Source organism: Dendropsophus ebraccatus, chromosome 7 (assembly GCF_027789765.1).
Source record: "Dendropsophus ebraccatus isolate aDenEbr1 chromosome 7, aDenEbr1.pat, whole genome shotgun sequence".
Taxonomy (NCBI): domain Eukaryota; kingdom Metazoa; phylum Chordata; class Amphibia; order Anura; family Hylidae; genus Dendropsophus; species Dendropsophus ebraccatus.
Genome location: NC_091460.1, coordinates 142,525,315 through 142,549,440, shown reverse-complemented (window position 1 = coordinate 142,549,440; position 24,126 = coordinate 142,525,315). Strand labels below are relative to the sequence as shown.

Below are 24,126 nucleotides of genomic sequence, written 5' to 3'. Positions count from 1 at the left end.
CAGGTGTCAGACTCCCATTGGCCAGTTGCTCTTCCCATAGGTAGTTTCTCTAGTATCCAGGTTCCCCCTGTAGGTTTTATCCCAAAGAAACATATAAGATTGTTGGTACCAAAATACCACCTGGTCCATCTAGTCCGCCCTTATATTATTACCTTTATTTTTCTCTTAGGATAGATATATGTTTATCCCAGGCAGGTTTAAATTCAGTTACTGTGGATTCACCAACCACATCTGCTGGAAGTTTGTTCCAAGCATCTACTACTGTTTTAGTAAAATAAAATAAAAAAAAAAAAATAATAAAAAAAAAAAAAAAAAAAAAAAAAAAAATATATATATATATATATATATATATATATAAAAATAATAAATATATACCCCTTCAAGACAGAGCCCTTTGATGCCAAGATGTCCGGGTCAGACTAATACAATGTTCCTCCCGCCTTCTAAGAGCCATAGCGCTTTTATTCTTCCACCTACAGGACTGGTTGGGGAGTCATTTTTTGCACCATTATCTCTAGGTTTTTTTAATATCATATTGGTGTAACAGAAAAATTTTGATCGCTTGTTAATATTTTTTTCTGACATATAATTTAATAAAATCAGCAATCCCTTAGGAAAGAAAACTATATAACAGCTATACTTACTGTATCCAGGTCCAGTCTCCTAAAGGCAGCTACTGTATATAACAGCTATACTTACTATATCCAGGTCCAGTCTCCTGAAGGCAACTATATAACAGCTATACTTACTGTATCCAGGTCCAGTCTCCTGAAGGCAGCTATATAACAGCTATACTTACTGTATCCAGGTCCAGTCTCCTGAAGGCAGCTATATAACAGCTATACTTACTGTAATCAGGTCCAGTCTCCTGAAGGCAGCTATATAACAGCTATACTTACTGTATCCAGGTCCAGTCTCCTGAAGGCTGCTATATAACAGCTATACTTACTGTATCCAGGTCCAGTCTCCTGAAGGCAGCTATATAACAGCTATACTTACTGTATCCAGGTCCAGTCTCCTGAAGGCAGCTATATAACAGCTATACTTACTGTATCCAGGTCCAGTCTCCTGAAGGCTGCTATATAACAGCTATACTTACTGTATCCAGGTCCAGTCTCCTGAAGGCAGCTATATAACAGCTATACTTACTGTATCCAGGTCCAGTCTCCTGAAGGCTGCTATATAACAGCTATACTTACTGTATCCAGGTCCAGTCTCCTGAAGGCAGCTACTGTATATAACAGCTATAGTTACTGTATCCAGGTCCAGTCTCCTGAAGGCAGCTATATAACAGCTATACTTACTGTATCCAGGTCCAGTCTCCTGAAGGCAGCTACTGTATATAACAGCTATAGTTACTGTATCCAGGTCCAGTCTCCTGAAGGCAGCTACTGTATATAACAGCTATAGTTACTGTATCCAGGTCCAGTCTCCTGAAGGCAGCTATATAACAGCTATACTTACTGTATCCAGGTCCAGTCTCCTGAAGGCAGCTACTGTATATAACAGCTATAGTTACTGTATCCAGGTCCAGTCTCCTGAAGGCAGCTACTGTATATAACAGCTATACTTACTGTATCCAGGTCCAGTCTCCTGAAGGCAGCTATATAACAGCTATACTTACTGTATCCAGGTACAGTCTCCTGAAGGCTGCTATATAACAGCTATACTTACTGTATCCAGGTCCAGTCTCCTGAAGGCTGCTATATAACAGCTATACTTACTGTATCCAGGTCCAGTCTCCTGAAGGCTGCTATATAACAGCTGTACTTACTGTATCTAGGTCCATTCTCCTGAAGGCAGCTATATAACAGCTATACTTACTGTATCCAGGTCCAGTCTCCTAAAGCTTTTTAGTCTTGTGCTGGTTGAAAAAAAGAGACTAAACACATGGAGTCCCGGCCAGTACAGAGAGTCACGGCTCAATGTGTCCATCAATCACATGACTGCCTTCTCTGTGTGCGCAAATGACGTGGGAGACACTGGACTTCCTGTGTTTAGACTCTGTGAGAAAAAAAAAAAAAGAGTCAGAAAACAAGAAGTTCCGTGTTTTCCATGATAACTAAAAAAATAATAATGAATGTCATTTGCAAACTTGCTTTATATCACCGATTTAGATTTTGAAGCTTATAACGTCAGAGACACTTTAAGCTCCTCAGCAGAGGTGTGTCATGTCTTTGGCAGACGCTCAGAATAAAGTACAACTTGTTGTAAAAATGGAGATACCAGAGGTAAAAGGGCAATTCTGAGGCTTCACAAATGACTGTGGAGTCAGCAGAAGGTCTGTATGAGGAGAACAGAAAGTCTTTTCTATAATGTAGTTAGTGATTATTATTATGCAATCCTTATGTACTGTACTGATAAGATAGAAGATAATGATATGAAGACACGCTGATAAGATAGGGATAACTCCAAAGAAGGGATTATTGATTATATATCCAGATTCAGCTATAACTCAGCCACGACGCTCCTCACACGGCCAAAACCAGAAGTGGATTCTAATGGGGAAATCTAAATAGAGGGCGTGTACTTCTCTTTCCTGTTGGATCCACTTCTCTGGTGCTGGCAGAAAAACTGCATAAAAAAATTAAAAAAAAAACCTGTGTGTGTTTCCCGCCTCATACAGATTAGCCTGTACTCATGAATACAAGGTACTACAGATGTATGTAAAAAAAAAAAAAAAAAATTTAAGACTAATTTAACACTAAAAAATTAAGTTTTTGACAAAGTTTGTTTTTTTATTTTATTTTATTTTTTTTTGTTTTTATAGTGTAATAACACTGAGTTATTATGAAAAGTAACAGATAAATTACCAAAAAAATTTGCTCATTCTTGCCATGAAAATTAAATTGATCACAAAAAAGGAATGAAAAACATATCCGCTTTCTTACATAATTTCAGTGATCTTCCCGCTAGTTCAGAATAAAATGTAAAGCCCCTTCCCACTCACCGCTGCCGGTGTAATTGGGTTCATCAGGCAAATATGCCATTATCTGCATTCAAAAAGACTTTCCCCAGACCCCCCCCCCCCCTCCTCTCTCATTCACTGCTCATTATCAGGAAATCTCGTCTCTTTTACATCAGTCAAGCCCTGTGTAATCTATGGAGAGGGGAGGGGTTAGGAGGGAGATTAGTCACCAGCAGAGAGCAGAGAACAGAGGATTACACAGTGGGAGCTGGGTGAAAGCCGGTATTCAGAGGTCAGAGAGGTCAGTGATGACTTCATAGGAGATAGCCCGGTGATGTAGCTGTAAATTAACTCTTTGTTGTCCTGTTTGGTGCCTCATCTCCCTCCACCCCTCCCCTCTCCATAAGAGAACCATGAAGACAGGGGGGAGAGCTTCAAACGGCTTTTTCATGATAAAAATGCATTTTTTAGCTAATAAACCCAATTACAAAGTTTCTTAAAATCGCCTGTACTATTGATTTCTGCAACAAAAATTAAAACAACAGTGACACTTTAACTTGTACTAATATGTAAATGAGGGCGATTAGTGCGCAGAGGGTGGTCCATTAGTCCTCAGTGCAGCGATTCATCTGCCCACTGGCTTCTGTAGACCACCTGCTGATGAATTTTCAGGTGCCCCTCTGCAGTAGCATAGAATGACATCACAGCAGTACAGAATGACACCACAGCTGCACAGGATGACATCACATCAGCACAGGATGACAGCACAGCTGACAAAAAAAAACTAAAAGTGCAGCAGCAACCCACAGGTGCAAGGGCTTACCGTATATACTCCTCCCAGCGTACACACGATAAACACCTGCTCTGTAGATAATAAAAAGTGAGGATCTTAGCAAACTATTTGATCAAACAGAGTGTACCATGTCGCCACGTAAAGGTGTCCTCAGAGACATGGTCCCTACTCTAGCATTTTCACACTAGCAATGGCCTCTCCTGGGCTTTAATAAGCTACAACTGGGCAGATAGGAGCCAAATGATCTCTCTTTATAGCAGCCTTGGGACACTTGGGAGACTTTAGCCACAAGCAGTGTGCAACCTGCAGTGTGAACAGAGTCATAGATGTGCTGCCAATTTTTCTCTCCCTGTTGAATGTGGGGGGTGGCTACCTCCTGTTGGCCTGCACTCTACCCATGTCCCAAGGGTGCTTTAAAAGAGATCATTTGGCTCCTATCTGCTCAGTTGTAGCTTATTAAAGCTCAGGAGAGGCCATTGCTAGTGTGAAAATGCTAAAGTAGGGACCATGTCTCTGAGGACACCTTTACGTGGCGACATGGTACACTCTGATCAAATAGTTTGTGAAGACCCTCACTTTTTACTATCTACAGTGCAGGTGTTTACCATGTGTACACTGGGAGGAGTATATACGGTAGGCCCTTGCACCTATGGGTTGCTGCTGCACTTTTTTTTTTGTCTGTACTTAAGCCACTAGCAGCGTGCAACCTGCAGTGTGAACAGAGTTATAGATGTGCTGCCAAATTTTCCCTTTTTCTTTTTTTTTTTACCACTGCACAGCACTCACTTATACCTGTAGACCGGACAGGCTTTGTCCCAGAGGGGTAAACCAGTAAGTGCCCTAAAAGAAGCATCTACTTTACTATAAATGAATTCTATGCTACTATCTGCATAAGGCATGTAACATAGTTTCTTGGTCTTATACTGATTTTGCTTTCTGGAAATGAATATGAGTCCTATATTCTGGGCCATTGCTAAAGTTCATTGTGATGTATAATGATGAGCGAACACTCCGATGTTCGATTCCGATCCTGAACACGAACATAAAAAAAAAAATGATCTTGATTGGTTCGTGTTCGCCGAACATTCACAAATAAGGAACGTACAGTAGAAGTGTACGTTTTGGTCTACGCACATGGTTATCAGGTGCAAAGTGTAAATTACGCAAGGTAAACGTTTACATGTTCGAAAATGAACGTTATAATCGAACAAATTGTTCGTGATCGGCAAACGTGAACAATTAGCCCCATGTTCATACAAACATACAAACATTCATGCACATGTTCGCTCATCACTAGTGATATATACCGTTTAGAAGAATCTTCACTTGAATGTGGAACAGGACAGGGACAACGTATATCCTATTGAACTTATACTTCCCAACAAGCCTTTAGTCTCCACCAATCCATCAGAACACGGACATCTGGGAGCTGGCGTTGGCAGCTGCGAATGACTTTAAGGGACGTATTCCAAGGAGCAATAATCAGCCGATTCGGCCAATTATCGCTCCTTGAAATTAATACTATGATCAGCCGATGACAACGATCATCGGCTGATCGTTGATAGAGGTTTGAACCTTTAATTATTGGGCACCGACCGCGCATCACTACGTGTCATAGCGATGCGTGGCCGGCAACTGACGATTTACATTACCTATCCAGGCTGCAGGGCTCTGCTTCTCCCCGAGTCCCGCGCGCTCTAGCTTCAGAGTGGTATGTCTCAGCTGACAGGCCGCTCAACCAATCACTGGCCGGAACCGCCGCGGCCAGTGCTTGGCTGAGCCGCCTGTCAGCTGACAGGCCGCTCTGAAGCTGAAGCCTGCGGGACCCGGGACAAAGCAGAGCCCTGCAGCCTGGATAGGTAATTTATAAAGTTTAAGCAGATGATGAGTACATCTTATTTTATTTCCCAACAAATCTGTAGCACTAAATATTCTTCTCCCCTTGGCAATGCCGCTCATAATACACAACTCCTTATCCTTGGGCTAAACCAGGGGTAGGGGACCTTGGCCCTCCAGCTGTTGCAAAACTACAACTCCCATCATGCCCGGACAGCCAAAGCTTTAGCTAAACAGTCACTGGAATACTTGGAATGTTATGTAACTCATATTCCTAGAAGAAACAACCAGTCCCGTTCCAAGAAGTTAAATCATTTATGAACAATATCAATGAGCAACCTACAAGCAAAAAGTTTATCTCATATTAAAAGGGGTTGTTCACCAAAAAATGTAATTTACTTCTATTAAAAATCTCCAGTCTTCCAGTACTTATCAGCTGCTGTATGTCCCACAGGAAGTGGTGTATTCTTTCGAGTCTGACACAGTGCTCTCTGCTGCCACCTCTGTCCATGTCAGGAACTTTCCAGAGCTGGAGCAAATCCCCATAGAAAACCTCTCCTGCTCTCCAGACAGGAAAGAATACACCACTTCTTTCAGGGCATACAGCAGCTGATAAGTAATGGAAGACTTGATATTTTTTAATAGAAGTAAATTACAAATCTCTGGCACATTCTGGGACTAGTTGGTTTGAAATAATTATTTTTTTGTGAACTACCCCTTTAAGTACAAACCCTTGAACTGTTGACCATAACATGTAAGTTTAGATGCTACAACCTATATAAAATCTTACCAGCTAAATAATAAATGGGTTAGTGACAACATGTAGTATTTAAGGGGTTTTCCAATTAAAACTTACTTGTCCCCTATCCACAGGATAATAGACAAGCAGTGTCGGACTGGGGTATCCGGGGCCCACCAATGAAGAACCAGTGAGAAAAGAAATGTTATTGCAGGTTCTAAAGCTGGGGGCCCACCGGAGGATTCTCCGGTCCTCTGGTGAGCCAGTTCGACACTGTAGACAAGTACAAAATCACGAGAGGTCTGACCTCTCTGTGCCCCCCCTTCCCCACGTGATCTCCGGATCGGCCCCCAGCTCTCTTCTTTTGAATACAGCTCCGGGTCAGCACATGACCTACGGCTCGATTAACTCTGTATAGAGCCGCCGGCATGGAGCTGATTGCCGTTCTTGGCTCCATTGATTTTCTATGGATCTGGCGGAAAGAGCCGAGTGCTCCATAGAGAATGATTAGAGCCGACCCGCGGCAGTATCCAAAACAAAGGAGTCGGGCCGATCTGGAGGCATGGAGGTCGGACCTCCCGTGATTTCTTACTAGATCCTGTGGACAGAGGACAAGAAAGTTTTAATTGGAATCCCCCTTTACCCTATACAGCATATCAATAGCATAAAGGGAATAAACACCATCCTGACATTTTCGTGCATGTCATTTTTTCTGTACTCTTCTTACCTGAACTTGTGAACCGCTTTCTGTTCTTTGGCCGGATCTGTATTTATGACACTATATTGTACGACCTTTGCACAAGAGAAGGAACAAACAGGATCTGTCCGGTGATAATTAGAGATATAGTATAGTTCTGTGCATCGTGTTCCTTACCTGGAAGGGCTTCATCTTACTCCTGCCTGAACAGGCCTTAACACTGGCACAGCCGACACTGGCACAGCCGACACTGGCACAGCCGACACTGGCACCCCGGGAAATGGGTTCCTCTTGTGAAATACTATAAATAATTGTACATGACGGATGGAGAAATGGAGCAGAATCTGGTCAGTGGAAAAGTTTAAGAAAGCTAAAAAACTGCTGCCAAACTGAGGGCCAGGCCATAGGGTACATGGTCCGAGCCCTTATACACAGGATACTAAGGGGGGCTTCTGCAGCAGTTTGTAGATACAGGATGGAACTGCAGATCCCCATAATGTAGTAGCGTAGTACAACAGGCTAGAATAGAGAAGCAGGGCTGCTGTCAGACATCTGTGTGGTCACATGACAGCAATGGGGAAGGTGTGTGTGTTTAGCATGGACCAATCAGGAAGTGAGAATCACAGAGCTGTGCAGGAGGACAGTGACAGAAACCTCTCTATACAGCAGAGTGTAAGTGCAGGCACATTATAGCAGGAATGGAGAGGATGGGAAACACAAGGACTGACAGAGACTGCAGGGAGCATGAAGGAATGATCCGGGCAGATGTGGGCACAGTATAGCAGCGCTCTTTGTCCGGGGAGAGAGGGGTTACTTTTTTATTTTAAATCAACTGGTTTCAGAAAGTTCTATAGATTTATAACTTACTTCTATTTAAAAATGTCCAGTCCTTCCCATACTTATCAGCTGCTCTATGTCCTACAGGAAATGGTTTATTCTTTCCAGTCTAACACAGTGCTCTCTGCTGCCACCTCTGTCCATGTCAGGAACTGTCCAGAGCAGCAGCAAATCCCCATAGAAAACCTTTCCTGCTTTCCAGGCTGGAAAGAATACACCACTTCCTGCAGGACATACAGCAGCTGATAAGTACTGGAAGACTTACGATTTTTTTTTTACAGAAGTACATTACAAATCTCTGTCACTTTCTGGCACCAGTTGATTTGAAAATAAATAAATAACTTGGTAAACAACCCCGTTAAACTGTGATATATTCCCGCGCAGATTTCTCTGACCTATGTGGCATTAAGACCCTTATGACAATAGACTCTGATCATGACGGCGTTCTAGGAGTGCTAAGCCTTGCTGTAATACTAATCTCAGTAGGAGACTTTTCACATTACTGTGCAAAAAACAAGGTGTTTTCCTTCCTGCTATCAGCTATTACAGCTGTGATCTCTGTACTGGGCCGGTTACTGATTAAGGAGATGTTTTTGTGGCCTCTGTGCCCATCGCACACCCCTGCTCTGCCCCCCGGCAGGGAGAGGCCTCAGTCATTCCATCCGGCCCTGCAACAGTTTATTGGAGGCAACAGGCAGGCCTCTTCTCTCATTGGTGGCATAAGGCGAGCCTCTGCCGACGGACGCTGAGCCGGTTCATTGGCCTCTGTGCAGGCTGAGAGAGTACGCAGCGACTAATATCCTAGTGTACTGCGTATATACTGTATATTCCTATATACATTTATAGTGGGGGCACTAAGGGGGAGATAAATCAGACATGGTGTAAAGTGAAACTGGCTCAGTCGCCCCCGGCAACCAATCAGATTCCACTTCTCCACTACGGTAGGTGTGAAGGCACCCTGAAGAAGGTCTCCTGAGTTTCCTAAACCGTTCTCCATCCAAAAAAAGACTATGGGGGAGATTTATCAAACATGGTGTAAAGTGAAACTGTCTCAGTCGCCCCTAGCAACCAATCAGATTCCACCTTTCATTCCTCACAGACTCTTTGGAAAATGAGAGGTGGAATCTGATTGGTTGCTAGGGGCAACTGAGCCAGTCTCACTTTACACCATGTTTGATAAATCTCCTCCATAGTCTTTTTTTGGATGGAGAACGGTTTAGGAAACTCAGGAGACCTTCTTCAGGGTGCCTTCACACCTACCGTATCGCAGGAGAAAATCCGCTACGTGTGAAGGCACCCTTAGTAAGAAAAAAAAGAGGGACTAGTGCCATTACCCTGCAATGATGTCATAGTGACCCTAAAATAATATTTATCACATCACTTATAAACAGGAATAGGATGGTAGACTAAAGTTTGAGTATGTCTATGAGCCCATTAAAGGGGAACTCCGACGAAAATCTTTTTCTTTCAAATCAACTAGTTTAGAAAGTTATATAGATTTGTAATTTACTTCTATTAAAAAATCTCCAGTCGTCCAGTACTTATCAGCTGCTGTACGTCCTGCAGGAAGTGGTGTATTCTCTCCAGTCTGACACAGTGCTCTCTGCTGCCACCTCTGTCCATGTCAGGAACTCTCCAGAGCAGCAGCAAATCCCCATAGAAAACCTCTCCTGCTCTGGACAGTTCCTGACATGGACAGAGGTGGCAGCAGAGAGCACTGTGAAACTGGAGAGAATACACCACTTCCTGCGGGATATACAGCAGCTGATAAGTACTGGAAGACTTTAGATTATTAAATCCATACACCTTTCTGAAACCAGTTGATTTGAAAGAAAAATATTTTCGCCAGAGTCCCCCTTCAAAAAGAATGCCATTCCCAATTATGTCCCTATGAATATCTCCAAGTCTGAATGTATCATTTACTTTTTCAATAAACAGCAATTTTTAGGCCATGTTCACACAGTGCATGAAAACTGCACTGACTGCAATGCACTACGGCCGGAAATAACGGACATGTGGATTATTTCCGCGGCTGTAGTGAACATCTGAAGCATTACATGAATGAACGGCCACCAAACAAATATTTTTACAGTCACAAAAAAAGGAGGGTTCGTGGCGGAAGACATTTAAAGTGGAATGAACGTATGTCTGTTACCTTCCTCCTCGGTGCAGTTAGCAGTGTAATCCTCTGTCCGGAGCACCATTAGGAGCATTACCCCACCCCCAGGCTCTGTGCTTTGGGGCCGGGCAATGCTCCTAACGGTGCTCCGGACAGAGGATTACACTGCTAACAGCAAAGGAACGGCACCGAGGAGGAAGGTAAGAGACAGAACTCCCTCTTGGTGCCCCGTATGCAAAAAGGAGATATTAGCAGATTAAATTTGTCTAACCTGCTGTAGTTCTCCTTTAATATCAATGACAATTAGATAAAGAAGCTACATGGCACCTTATACTGTAATGGACGGATCCTCCAGAAGAGAGCACCAAACTCATCTTGTACCAAACATTATGGACATGGCTGTAGATCTCGAGAGACACCCCAGTGTATAATCCCAGTGTATAATCCCAGTGTATAATCCCAGTGTACAATCCCAGTGTATCATCCCAGTGTATAATCCCAGTGTATATTCCCAGTGTATAATCCCAGTGTATAATCCCAGTGTATCATCCCAGTGTACAATCCCAGTGTATAATCCCAGTGTATATTCCCAGTGTATAATCCCAGTGTATAATCCCAGTGTATATACCCAGTGTATAATCCCAGTGTATCATCCCAGTGTATATTCCCAGTGTATAATCCCAGTGTGTAATCCCAGTGTATCATCCCTGTGTATTATCCCAGTGTATAATCCCAGTGTATCATCCCAGTGTATCATCCCAGTGTATATTCCCAGTGTATCATCCCAGTGTATAATCCCAGTGTATTATCCCAGTGTATAATCCCAGTGTATCATCCCAGTGTATGCTCCCAGTGTATAATCCCTGTATATAATCCCAGTGTATAATCCCAGTGTATACTCCTAGTGTATAATCCCTGTATATAATCCCAGTGTATATTCCCAGTGTATAATACCAGTGTATCATCCCGGTGTATAATCCCAGTGTATATTCCCAGTGTATAATCCCAGTGTATATTCCCAGTGTATAATCTCAGTGTATCATCCCAGTGTACAATTCCAGTGTATAATCCCATTATATATTCCCCGTGTATAATCCCATTGTATATCCCCAGTGTATAAATCCCAGTGTATAATCCCAATGTATAATCCCAGTGTATAATCCCAGTGCAAATCCCAGTGTATCATCCCAGTGTATATTCTGAGTATATAATCCCAGTGTATCATCACAGTGTACAATTCCAGTGCATTATCCCAGTGTATATTCCCCGTGTATCATCCCAGTGTATAATCCCAGTGTACAATCCCAATGTATAATCCCAGTGTATCATCCCAGTGTATAATCCCAGTGTATTATCCCAGTGTATAATCCCAGTGTACAATCCCAGTGTATCATCCCAGTGTACAATCCCAGTGTATAACCCCAGTGTACAACCCCAGTGTATAATCCCAGTGTATCATCCCACTGTATAATCCCAGTGTGTTATCCCAGTGTATAACCCCAGTGTATATTCCCAGTGTATAACCCCAGTGTATATTCCCAGTGTATAACCCCAGTGTATATTCCCAGTGTATATTCCCAGTGTATAACCCCAGTGTATATTCCCAGTGTATAACCCCAGTGTATATTCCCAGTGTATAATCCTAGTGTATATTCCCAGTGTATAATCCTAGTGTATAATCCTAGTGTATATTCCCAGTGTATAATCCTAGTGTATAATTCCAGTGTATAATCCCTGTATATAATCCCAGTGTATAATCCTAGTGTATATTCCCAGTGTATAATCCTAGTGTATAATTCCAGTGTATAATCCCTGTATATAATCCCAGTGTATAATCCCAGTGTACAATCCCTGTATATAATCCCAGTGTATAATCCCAGTGTATATTCCCAGTGTATAACCCCAGTGTATATTCCCAGTGTATAACCCCAGTGTATATTCCCAGTGTATAATCCTAGTGTATATTCCCAGTGTATAATCCTAGTGTATAATTCCAGTGTATAATCCCTGTATATAATCCCAGTGTATAATCCCAGTGTATATTCCCAGTGTATAATCCCAGTGTATCATCCCAGTGTACAATCCCAGTGTATAATACCTGTATATAATCCCAGTGTATAATCCCAGTGTATATTCCCAGTGTATACCCCAGTGTACAATCCCAGTGTATAATCCCTGTGTACAATCCCAGTGTATTATTCAAGTGTATCATCCCAGCGTACATTATAACTATATTCCAGCGTCTATGGAATCCTGAAAAATAACTTCAGTACTGAATGTATTAGTGGTGTGCACAGGGAACATGCAAAGAAGACACAATAACACTTAATAGCATATATAACATATAACACTATATGACATATACAGTATAACACTATATAACACACTATAACATATAACACTATATAACATATATAACATATAAATAACACAATATAAAATATATAACACTAAATAGCATATATAACATATAACACTATATAACACTATATAACATATAACACTATATAACACATATAACACTATATAACATATAACACAATATAACACATATAACATATAACACTATATAACACATATAACATATAACACTATATAACACTATATAACATATATAACACTATATAACACAATATAACACTATATAACATATAACACTATATAACATATATAACACAATATAACATATAACATATAACACTATATAACACTATATAACATATATAACACAATATAACATATAACATCTAACACTATATAACACAATATAACACATATAACATATAACACTATATAACACTATATAACACATATAACATATAACACTATATAACACAATATAACACATATAACATAACACTATATAACACTATATAACACATATAACATAACACTATATAACACAATATAACACATATAACACTATATAACACAATATAACACATATAACATATAACACTATATAACATATAAATAACACTATATAACACTATATAACATATATAACACTATATAACACATATAACATATAACACTATATAACACATATAACATATAACACTATATAACACATATAACATATAACACTATATAACACAATATAACACATATAACATATAACACTATATAACATATAAATAACACTATATAACACATATAACATATAACACTATATAACACATATAACATATAACACAATATAACACATATAACACATATAACACATATAACATAACACTATATAACACTATATAACACATATAACATAACACTATATAACACAATATAACACATATAACATATAACACTATATAACACAATATAACACATATAACATATAACACTATATAACATATAAATAACACTATATAACATATAACACTATATAACACATATAACATATAACACTATATAACACAATATAACACATATAACATATAACACAATATAACACATATAACATATAACACTATATAACACAATATAACACATATAACATATAACACTATATAACACTATATAACACATATAACATATAACACAATATAACACATATAACATATAACACAATATAACACATATAACATATAACACTCTATAACACATATAACATATAACACTATATAACACTATATAACACAATATAACACATATAACATATAACACTATATAACACATATAACATATAACACTCTATAACACATATAACATATAACACTATATAACACTATATAACACAATATAACACATATAACATATAACACAATATAACACATATAACATATAACACTATATAACACAATATAACACATATAACATATAACACAATATAACACAATATAACACATATAACATATAACACAATATAACACAATATAACACATATAACATATAACACAATATAACACATATAACATATAACACTATATAACACATATAACATATAACACTCTATAACACATATAACATATAACACTATATAACACTATATAACACAATATAACACATATAACATATAACACAATATAACACATATAACATATAACACAATATAACACAATATAACACATATAACATATAACACATTATAACACTATATCACCATGTTACATAGGGAGGAAAGTAACCTAATGAACCCTTCTTATTCTGTTATATAACAGCACATTGTAACATCATCAATCATTGTAGATTTCTTTATGACCTTTTGATACAAACAGCAACGCAACAAACTAATTTATTAATCCACAAATATAACCCATAACCCCCTGACCTCCTGGTGATCTCCTCCAATTATTATTCTAGGTCCTCTCCTTAGATTATGTAATCCTTGTCCTTATTCTGAGTCTCTCGGGAGGAGTCCAGGTTGGGGGTGTGCGTCCTGTGGACCTCTCACAGGTATCACCTCCCCAGCATCTCACCTAGACGTGACGTCACCTGCGGCTGCCACTATATAAGCAGCCCTGATGGATGGATCAGTCTCCTGGTGCTGAGATCAGCAAGAACAACACAAGCCAAGACCCCTCCAGTGTCACCGCCAGGTATGAGAACAGATTACTATAAGATATTATATGCAGAAAGTATCTTCTCCATGTAAATCATTACCTCCTGTAACCCGGACGGCTAGAAATGTAGATTGCAGAATGATCGGCTGGAAGTAAATGGAAGTAATGTTCTCTTTCTTCCTGACTGTAATGATAGATTGGATATTTCACAGTGATGGTTATATCAGGACGACTATCCTTCTTACGTTCGTACGACTATCCTTCTTATGTCAGGACGACTATCCTTCTTATGTCAGGACGACTATCCTTCTTATGTCAGGACGACTATCCTTCTTATGTCCGGACGACTATCCTTCTTATGTCCGGACGACTATCCTTCTTATGTCAGGACGACTATCCTTCTTATGTCCGGACGACTATCCTTCTTATGTCAGGACGACTATCCTTCTTATGTCAGGACGACTATCCTTCTTATGTCAGGGCGACTATCCTTCTTATGTCAGGACGACTATCCTTCTTACGTCCGTACGACTATCCTTCTTATGTCCAGACGACTATCCTTCTTATGTCAGGACGACTATCCTTCTTATGTCAGGACGACTATCCTTCTTATGTCCGGACGACTATCCTTCTTATGTCCGGACGACTATCCTTCTTATGTCAGGACGACTATCCTTCTTATGTCAGGACGACTATCCTTCTTATGTCAGGGCGACTATCCTTCTTATGTCAGGACGACTATACTTCTTATGTCAGGATGACTATCCTTCTTATGTCCGGACGACTATCCTTCTTATGTCAGGACGACTATCCTTCTTATGTCCGGACGACTATCCTTCTTATGTCAGGATGACTATCCTTCTTATGTCCGGACGACTATCCTTCTTATGTCAGGACGACTATCCTTCTTATGTCCTGACGACTATCCTTCTTACGTCCGTATGACTATCCTTCTTATGTCAGGACGACTATCCTTCTTATGTCAGGACGACTATCCTTCTTATGTCCGCATGACTATCCTTCTTATGTCCGGACGACTATCCTTCTTATGTCAGGACGACTATCCTTCTTATGTCAGGACGACTATCCTTCTTATGTCAGGACGACTATCCTTCTTATGTCAGGACGACTATCCTTCTTATGTCCGGACGACTATCCTTCTTATGTCAGGACGACTATCCTTCTTATGTCCAGACGACTATCCTTCTTATGTCAGGACGACTATCCTTCTTATGTCAGGACGACTATCCTTCTTATGTCAGGACGACTATCCTTCTTATATCCGGACGACTATCCTTCTTATGTCAGGACGACTATCCTTCTTATGTCAGGACGACTACCCTTCTTATGTCAGGACGACTATCCTTCTTATGTCCAGACGACTATCCTTCTTATGTCAGGACGACTATCCTTCTTATGTCAGGACGACTATCCTTCTTATGTCAGGACGACTATCCTTCTTATGTCAGGACGACTATCCTTCTTATGTCCGGACGACTATCCTTCTTATGTCAGGACGACTATCCTTCTTATGTCAGGACGACTACCCTTCTTATGTCAGGACGACTATCCTTCTTATGTCCAGACGACTATCCTTCTTATGTCAGGACGACTATCCTTCTTATGTCAGGACGACTATCCTTCTTATGTCAGGACGACTATCCTTCTTATGTCAGGACGACTATCCTTCTTATGTCAGGACGACTATCTTTACTTTCTCGTAATTTAAAAAACTATATTTTTGCTTTTTCATGCAGCTTCCTTCATCATCTTCTCATTATGGTTGGACTGAGACCCTCTGACATCCCCCCAACCCCAGCCGTGAAGTTCATTGGTGCCGGCACCGCAGCATGCATAGCCGATCTCTTCACATTCCCCTTGGACACAGCAAAAGTCCGACTACAGGTAATGGCAGAGTACATGGTCCATACAAACTGCAGAAATAAACTGAGCTCACAGAAATATAAATGTTTTAGCAGCTATAAGGCGGAAAACACACACGGCAGGATTTGTGCCAAAACCAGAATTGGATTAGAATGTATAAAGGGAGGACTTGTACGTCTCTTTCCTGTTGGATCCACTTCTGGTTGTGGTGGTTTTGTATAAACAGTAACACCTCTGTTTTCTAACCTATATCTTATACAGTACACGATGGGAGATAGTGGTGCACTGCCTGTACTACTACTGTGCTGTATATGCACTCCAGCAATCTTATACAGTACACGATGGGAGATAGTGGTGCACTGCCTGTACTACTACTGTACTGTATATGCACTCCAGCAGTCTTATACAGTACAGGATGGGAGATGGTGGTGCACTGCCTGTACTACTATTGTACTGTATATGCACGCCAGCAGTCTTATACAGTACAGGATGGGAGATGGCGGTGCACTGACTGTACTACTACTGTACTGTATATGCACTCCAGCAATCTTATATAGTACTGTACAGGATGGGAGATGGTGGTGCACTGCCTGTACTACTACTGTACTGTATATGCACTCCAGCAGTCTTATACAGTACACGATGGGAGATGGCGGTGCACTGCCTGTACTACTACTGTGCTGTATATGCACTCCAGCAGTATTATACAGAACAGGATGGGAGATGGTGGTGCACTGACTGTACTACTACTGTGCTGTATATGCACTCCAGCAATCTTATACAGTACAGGATGGGAGATGGTGGTGCACTGACTGTACTACTCCTGTACTGTATATGCACTCCAGCAATCTTATACAGTACAGGATGGGAGATGGTGGTGCACTGACTGTACTACTACTGTGCTGTATATGCACTCCAGCAGTATTATACAGAACAGGATGGGAGATGGTGGTGCACTGCCTGTACTACTACTGTGCTGTATATGCACTCCAGCAGTCTTATACAGGATGGGAGATGGTGGTGCACTGACTGTACTACTACTGTGCTGTATAAGCACTCCAGCAGTCTTATACAGTACAGGATGGGAGATGGTGGTGCACTGACTGTACTACTACTGTGCTGTATAAGCACTCCAGCAGTCTTATACAGTACAGGATGGGAGATGGTGGTGCACTGACTGTACTACTACTGTGCTGTATATGCACTCCAGCAGTCTTATACAGTTCAGAAGCGTTCAAACAGCGAGGTATTACCGTATAGCCTTGTATTATTGTGTATTACCGTATAGTCTTGTATTATTGTGTATTACCGCATAGCCTTGTATTATTGTGTATTACCGTATAGTCTTGTATTATTGTGTATTACTGTATAGTCTTGTATTATTGTGTATTACCGTATAGTCTTGTATTATTGTGTATTACCGTATAGTCTTGTATTATTGTGTATTACCGCATAGCCTTGTATTATTGTGTATTACCGCATAGCCTTGTATTATTGTGTATTACTGTATAGTCTGTGGCGCTTGTTGCTCCTCCTTATAATTTTTTTCTCCTTCATTCCAGATACAAGGAGAGGCGACAGTATCTGGGGTCAATGGGATCCGATACAAAGGAGTTTTTGGGACAATACAAACAATTATCAAGACTGAAGGAGCGAAGAGCCTGTACAATGGATTGGTGGCCGGACTGCAGAGACAGATGAGTTTTGCTTCCATTAGGATCGGGCTCTATGACACCGTCAAACTCTTCTACACCAATGGAAAAGAGAGTAAGTTCCTATGGACTATTGTATATTGAGGGTAGAAAACATAGTTGAATTTTTTCCATTACCCTTTAGCAGGGATGGGAACCTTGGTTCTCCGGCTGTTGCAAAACTACAACTCCCATCATGCCTGGACAGCCAAAGCTAAAGCTTATCTCACATATCCAGGCATGATGGGGGTTGTAGTTTTGCAACAGCCAAGTTTCCTTACTTGTGCCTTTATTCCTCAGTAGTGTATAGAAGGAAGCAGATAGCTGCATGTCCATCTCGGTGATCGTTGCCTATTCTTGTTGCAGAAGCCGGGATTGTAACCAGAATACTTGCCGGATGCACGACAGGAGCCCTGGCCGTCACCATAGCCCAGCCGACCGATGTGGTAAAAGTCCGATTCCAAGCTCAGGCCAATCTTAATGGGGTGAAGAAAAGATACAGCGGTACAATGGACGCCTACAAAACCATCGCACGACAAGAAGGAATGAAGGGACTGTGGAAAGGTACATAACAGAAAAGCAATATATATAGCAGCAAGATATTTCCAATGTGGGCAGCTATAATTAAAGGGGTACTCTTTTACTTTCAAATCAACTGCTATCAGAACTTTATATAAATCTGTAATTTACTTCTATTTTAAAATCTCCAGTCTTTCAGTACTTATCAGCTGCTGTATGTCCTGCAGGAAGTGGTGTATTCTTCCCAGTCTGACACAGTGCTCTCTGCTGCCACCTCTGTCCATGTCAGGAACTGTCCAGAGCAGCAGCAAATCTCCAGAGAAAACCTCTCCTGCTCTGGACAGTCCCTGACATGGACAGAGGTGGCAGCAGAGAGCAGTGTGTCCGACTGGAGAGACTACACAACTTCCTGCAGGACATACAGCAGCTGATAAGTATGGGAAGATTTGCCCCTTTAATCCAGTTGTGTAATCATTCTAGGCACAAGTGGAATATAGAAATACGAAGGAGTTTAAATTCCCATTAAAAAAAATTACTCAATAGTTACCAATAGTGCACAATCTGGCGGCATGCCGTACTGTAAGAAAATACACAATAAAAGGAACAAAGCCGAACATTTATATATTTGTATAATTTGTTTTATAACAGGAACATTTCCAAACGTGACGAGAAACGCCATTGTCAACTGCACCGAACTGGTGACCTACGACCTCATAAAGGAAGCGCTGCTGCAGTACAAACTACTGACAGGTAAGTACGGCTCTGCGGTCTGCGGCTGCCATTGTTTTACAGGTTACTGATTATACTCATTGTAGTGGCAGAGAGCTTAGTCTGGGATGGGGCACAGTTTCCATGGTTAATACTAGAGATGAGCGAAGCAGGTTTGTTTGGCTTCGTACAGCTGTGGCTGTATCCATGTTTACTAGGCGTCCCCCGGCCGTATCCTCTTCGCTCATCTCTAGTTAAAACCATGTTATACTAATATTTAAAGGGGTATTCCCCTCAAACATAACTTTTAATATTTTGCTGCCCATGGTGAGATTAAGGGCCAGTTCACACGGAGTAAAACTGTCGTAATCCCGCCAACCTCTGTGTCATACTGGCAGTCTATGGGAGGGCTCGCGCCTCCTCTCTCTGCGCGGAAGAATTGACATGTCAATTCTTTCAAGTAGAGAGGCATGGAGAGAGGAGGCGCGAGCCCTCCCATAGACTGCCAGCATGACACAGAGGTTGGCGGGATTCCGCAGCAGAGATTTCCTCCCCTAACAATTCCTTCCATACTTGTTTTTATGTATTCTGTCTCCTTCCCCCAGTTCTCAGCTGCTTTTTGCGGAAAACACAAAAATTTGTGTGAGCTTTTCTCTCTGTCTCCCCCTCCTCCCTCCTCCACTGTTACCAAGCCTCCCAGCATAACAAAGAAGCTACAATGTTGCAGATAAAGCCAGTCAGGGATTTGTTTACATCAGCTGTCTCAGAAGGGAGGGGGGAGGAGGGGGAGACAGAGAGAAAAGCTCACACACAGATTTTTGTGTCTTCAGCAGGAAGCAGCAGCTGAGAACTGGGGAAGGAGACTGAATAGATAATAACAAGTATGGAAGGAATTGTTAGTCTCACCATGGGCAGCAACATATCTAAAGTTATGTTTGAGTGGAGTACCCCTTTAATATATCAAATGAGTATTTTTTCTGGTGCCTGTACTGTGCTGCCAGATAAAGATGGACATTCTTATCATCCCTTCAGTAATATATTCTGCATCCTCGATGTTTTGCAGATAACCTCCCTTGCCATTTTGTATCGGCCTTTGGCGCTGGCTTTTGTACGACCGTCATTGCCTCCCCGGTGGACGTGGTGAAGACCAGATACATGAACTCCCCTCCTGGACAGTACAAGTCAGCTATTAACTGTGCCTGGACCATGCTGACCAAGGAGGGCCCCACCGCCTTCTATAAAGGGTAATTGTCACCCTCCCCCTCTATATTCTACATTACAGACATGATGGAAGAAGCTCATTCCAGACGTCTTGGAATCTTTGATACATTTGTATCTTTCCTTTCAGGTTTGTCCCTTCGTTCCTGAGGTTGGGATCCTGGAACGTCGTCATGTTTGTGTCTTATGAACAAATCAAGAGAGCGATGATGATGTCCAGACAAAGGATCGAGTACGCATGAAGGCTCACCGTATCATAACCAAAGACTCACACAATGGAAATATACTATATAAGAGCGAGCATGTCCGTTCCTGGTACATTATACATGTATATACCAGGAAGTGGGAGAAGATACGTAATCAGACCAACACAGCAACCTGGTGGAGGCAAAGCTTGTCCTTACAATGTGTATACAGCATATGGTCTGTGTCCGGTGTATTGGTATACGGTATACACCATGCACGTCTGACTAATGTGTGTATACAGCATATGGTCTGTGTCCGGTGTATCAGTATACAGTATACACCATGCAGGTCATGTAACAACTGATTAATTTGTGTATACATCATATGGTCTGTGCCCAGTGTATTGGTATACGGTATACACCATGCACATCTGACTAATGTGTGTATACATCATATGGTCTGTGCTCAGTGTATTGGTATACAGTATACACCATGCACGTCTTGTAACTGACTAATGTTCTTGTGACTGTAGATACAAGTTTGGAGAGTAAATTAAAGGGGTCATCCAGCGCTACAAAAATACGGCCACTTTCTTCCAGAAACTTTGTAATTGGGTTTATTAGGCAAATCTGCCATTATCTGCATTCAAAAAGCCTTTCCCCAGGTCCCCCCTCCCCCTCCTCTCTCTCATTCACTGCTTATTATCAGGAAATCTCCACTCTTTTACATCAGTCAGGCCCTGTCTGTTCTATGGAGGGGGGAGCAGGGAGATTAGTCAGCAGCAGAGAACAAAGGATTACACAGTGGGAGCTGTGTGAAAGCCGGTATTCAGAGTTCAGAGAGGTCAGTGCTGACTGTCAGAGGAGATATCCCGGTGATGTCGCTGTAAATAACTCTTTGTTGTCCTGTTTTGGTGCCTCATCTCCCTCCACCCCTCCCCTCTCCATAGAAAATCATGAAGACAAGAGGGAGAGCTTCAAACTGCTTTTTCATGATAAAAATGCAGTTTTCGGCCTGTACTACTGATTTCTGAAAATAAAAAAAAGAATTTAAGCAACAGCGACACTTTACCTCAAAACAGCACCTGATCTGCAGACAAGAGCGGTGCTGTCTCTGGAAGAAAGCGGCCATGCTTTTGTAGCACTGGATAACCCATTCAACATACTGTCCTAAAATTACTATCTCCATTGCAGAAGCTTTTTTTTTTTTTTTTTGTCAAAATAGCTGTATGGTTCAGTTCCCTATAGGAGGCACATTGGCATTATATTCTGCAGGCCATATACATCGGATTATTATTGGTAGAACATCTAATGTGTATGATGGCCTCCTGTTTCTAGGGTAGAAATGGTTGGGTAGATTTCAACTTGCCTGTCCCTTTTGCTCACAGGGGAGATAAGCCGCCGCCTATGGGTCTGGCAGTGGCTCTTCCCATGCAAGCTTTGCCAAGCCAGGAAGGCATATGTATGAGACAGTCGGGAGAGAGAGTTGTTGGCCAATTGCCAAGGTGTACGGCCAACTTTAGACGCACTTTACTGTATACGATCTTCAGGAAACTGGATCGATTTCATGATCTCGTGAAAAGTAGAACCAAGTTAGAAGATGATCCAGGAAAATCCGACCTTTTGTTTGTTTGTTTTTTTCTTTACGTTTATATTTATTTCAAACTGGAAAATAAGGAAAATAAACGACTATTTATTATACAGGTGCGATGTGTGATCAATATAAGTAACAAATATAATAACATGGAAGGTAGGAAGGAGCGAAGCGACTAAACACTGAAATAGGATCCAAAGCCGTCATATATCAAAGCAAATGGCCGTCCCCTATCCTGCGGAAACAATAAGCAAAAAGAGTCCGCGGAGCCTCATTTAGGAGTCTCACAAGACGAGCCAGATATCCAACATGGAGAGAAAGGAGCTGCTGCACCTCACACCTATGGCTGACACTATTGCTGCACCTCACACCTATGGCTGACACTAATGCTGCACCTCACACCTATGGCTGACACTAATGCTGCACCTCACACCTATGGCTGACACTAATGCTGCACCTCACACCTATGGCTGACACTAATGCTGCACCTCACACCTATGGCTGACACTAATGCTGCACCTCACACCTATGGCTGACACTAATGCCGCACCTCACACCTATGGCTGACACTAATGCCGCACCTCACACCTATGGCTGACACTAATGCCGAACCTCACACCTATGGCTGACACTAATGCCGAACCTCACACCTATGGCTGACACTAATGCCGCACCTCACACCTATGGCTGACACTAATGCCGCACCTCACACCTATGGCTGACACTAATGCCGCACCTCACACCTATGGCTGACACTAATGCCGCACCTCACACCTATGGCTGACACCAGGGCCGGATTAAAGGGAGGGCACCAGGGGCACGTGCCCAGGGGCCTCCACCACTAGGGGGCCTCCACCAGCCCAAACCCGGAAGTGTTGTCTGGGAGCCAGTCCCACGCGCAAAAAGCATGTGGAAACCCTACCTTGACATAGCACTGGCCACACTGCATGCTGTCCAGGGAGGGAGGTGTAGGGTTAATCCTGTGTGAGCATCTCCCACCTGGCAGGCTCAGACTTCCCCTGGTGGGTCTTTTAATGGATTCTTCCTGTCAAGCTTCAGGGTGCCTGTCTCCTGCCGAGGTCCTCACTCCCCCCTCGCCCCTCCCCCGCACTGAGGAGAGGACAGCTGGGACCTCAGCAAGGAAACCTGATCTCTCCAGCAGGGATGTGACATCATGGAGCATGCTGGAGGATCTGTCACAGTGGCTGACAGGCTAAAGAAACAGAGAAGAGCCAGAAGAGAGAAGACCTGTCATCTGCCCAGATCAGGTGAGTATGAGGTTTTGTTTTGTATTGGCACATCAGAGCAGGGGCATATACTATAGCTGCAGATATCAGAGCAGGGGGCATATATCAGAGTTAGGGGCATATATCAGAGCAGTGGTATATACTAGGGGGACATATATCAAAGCAGGGGTATATACTATAGGGGCATATATCAGAGCAGGGATGTGTGCAGTGTATGGTATACAGCCTGTGTGCAGTCTATGATATATAACCTGTGTGCAGTGTATGGTATATAGCCTGTGTGCAGTGTATGGTATATATAGCCTGTGTGCAGTGTATGGTATATAGCCTGTGTGCAGCATATGACATGTTGCCTTTGTGCAGTGTATGATATACAGCCTGTGTGCAGTGTATGGTATATAGCCTGTGTGCAGTGTATGGTATATAGCCTGTGTGCAGTGTATGGTATATAGCCTGTGTGCAGCATATGAAATATAGTCTGTGTGCAGTGTATGGTAAATAGTCTGTGTGCAGTGTATGGTATATAGCCTGTGTGCAGCATATGGGAAATATAGCTTGTGTGCAGAATATGGTATATAGCCTGTGCGCAGTGTATGGTATATAGCCTGTGTGCAGTGTATGGTATATAGCCTGTGTGCAGCATATGGTA

The 24,126-nt window shown here is 41.8% G+C and overlaps 1 protein-coding gene across 1 annotated transcript; it reads left to right on the top strand.

Annotated features, from left to right (window-relative positions):
• Positions 1-14,359: 14,359 nt before the first annotated feature.
• Positions 14,360-22,337, top strand: UCP1 (uncoupling protein 1). Its single transcript, XM_069978633.1, has 7 exons — positions 14,360-14,467; positions 16,189-16,336; positions 17,878-18,082; positions 18,373-18,570; positions 19,174-19,275; positions 20,297-20,477; positions 20,582-22,337. The coding sequence occupies exons 1-7, from the start codon at positions 14,397-14,399 to the stop codon at positions 20,691-20,693; spliced, it is 1,017 nt and encodes a 338-aa protein (XP_069834734.1). The 5' UTR covers positions 14,360-14,396; the 3' UTR covers positions 20,694-22,337.
• The last annotated feature ends 1,789 nt before the right edge of the window (positions 22,338-24,126 follow it).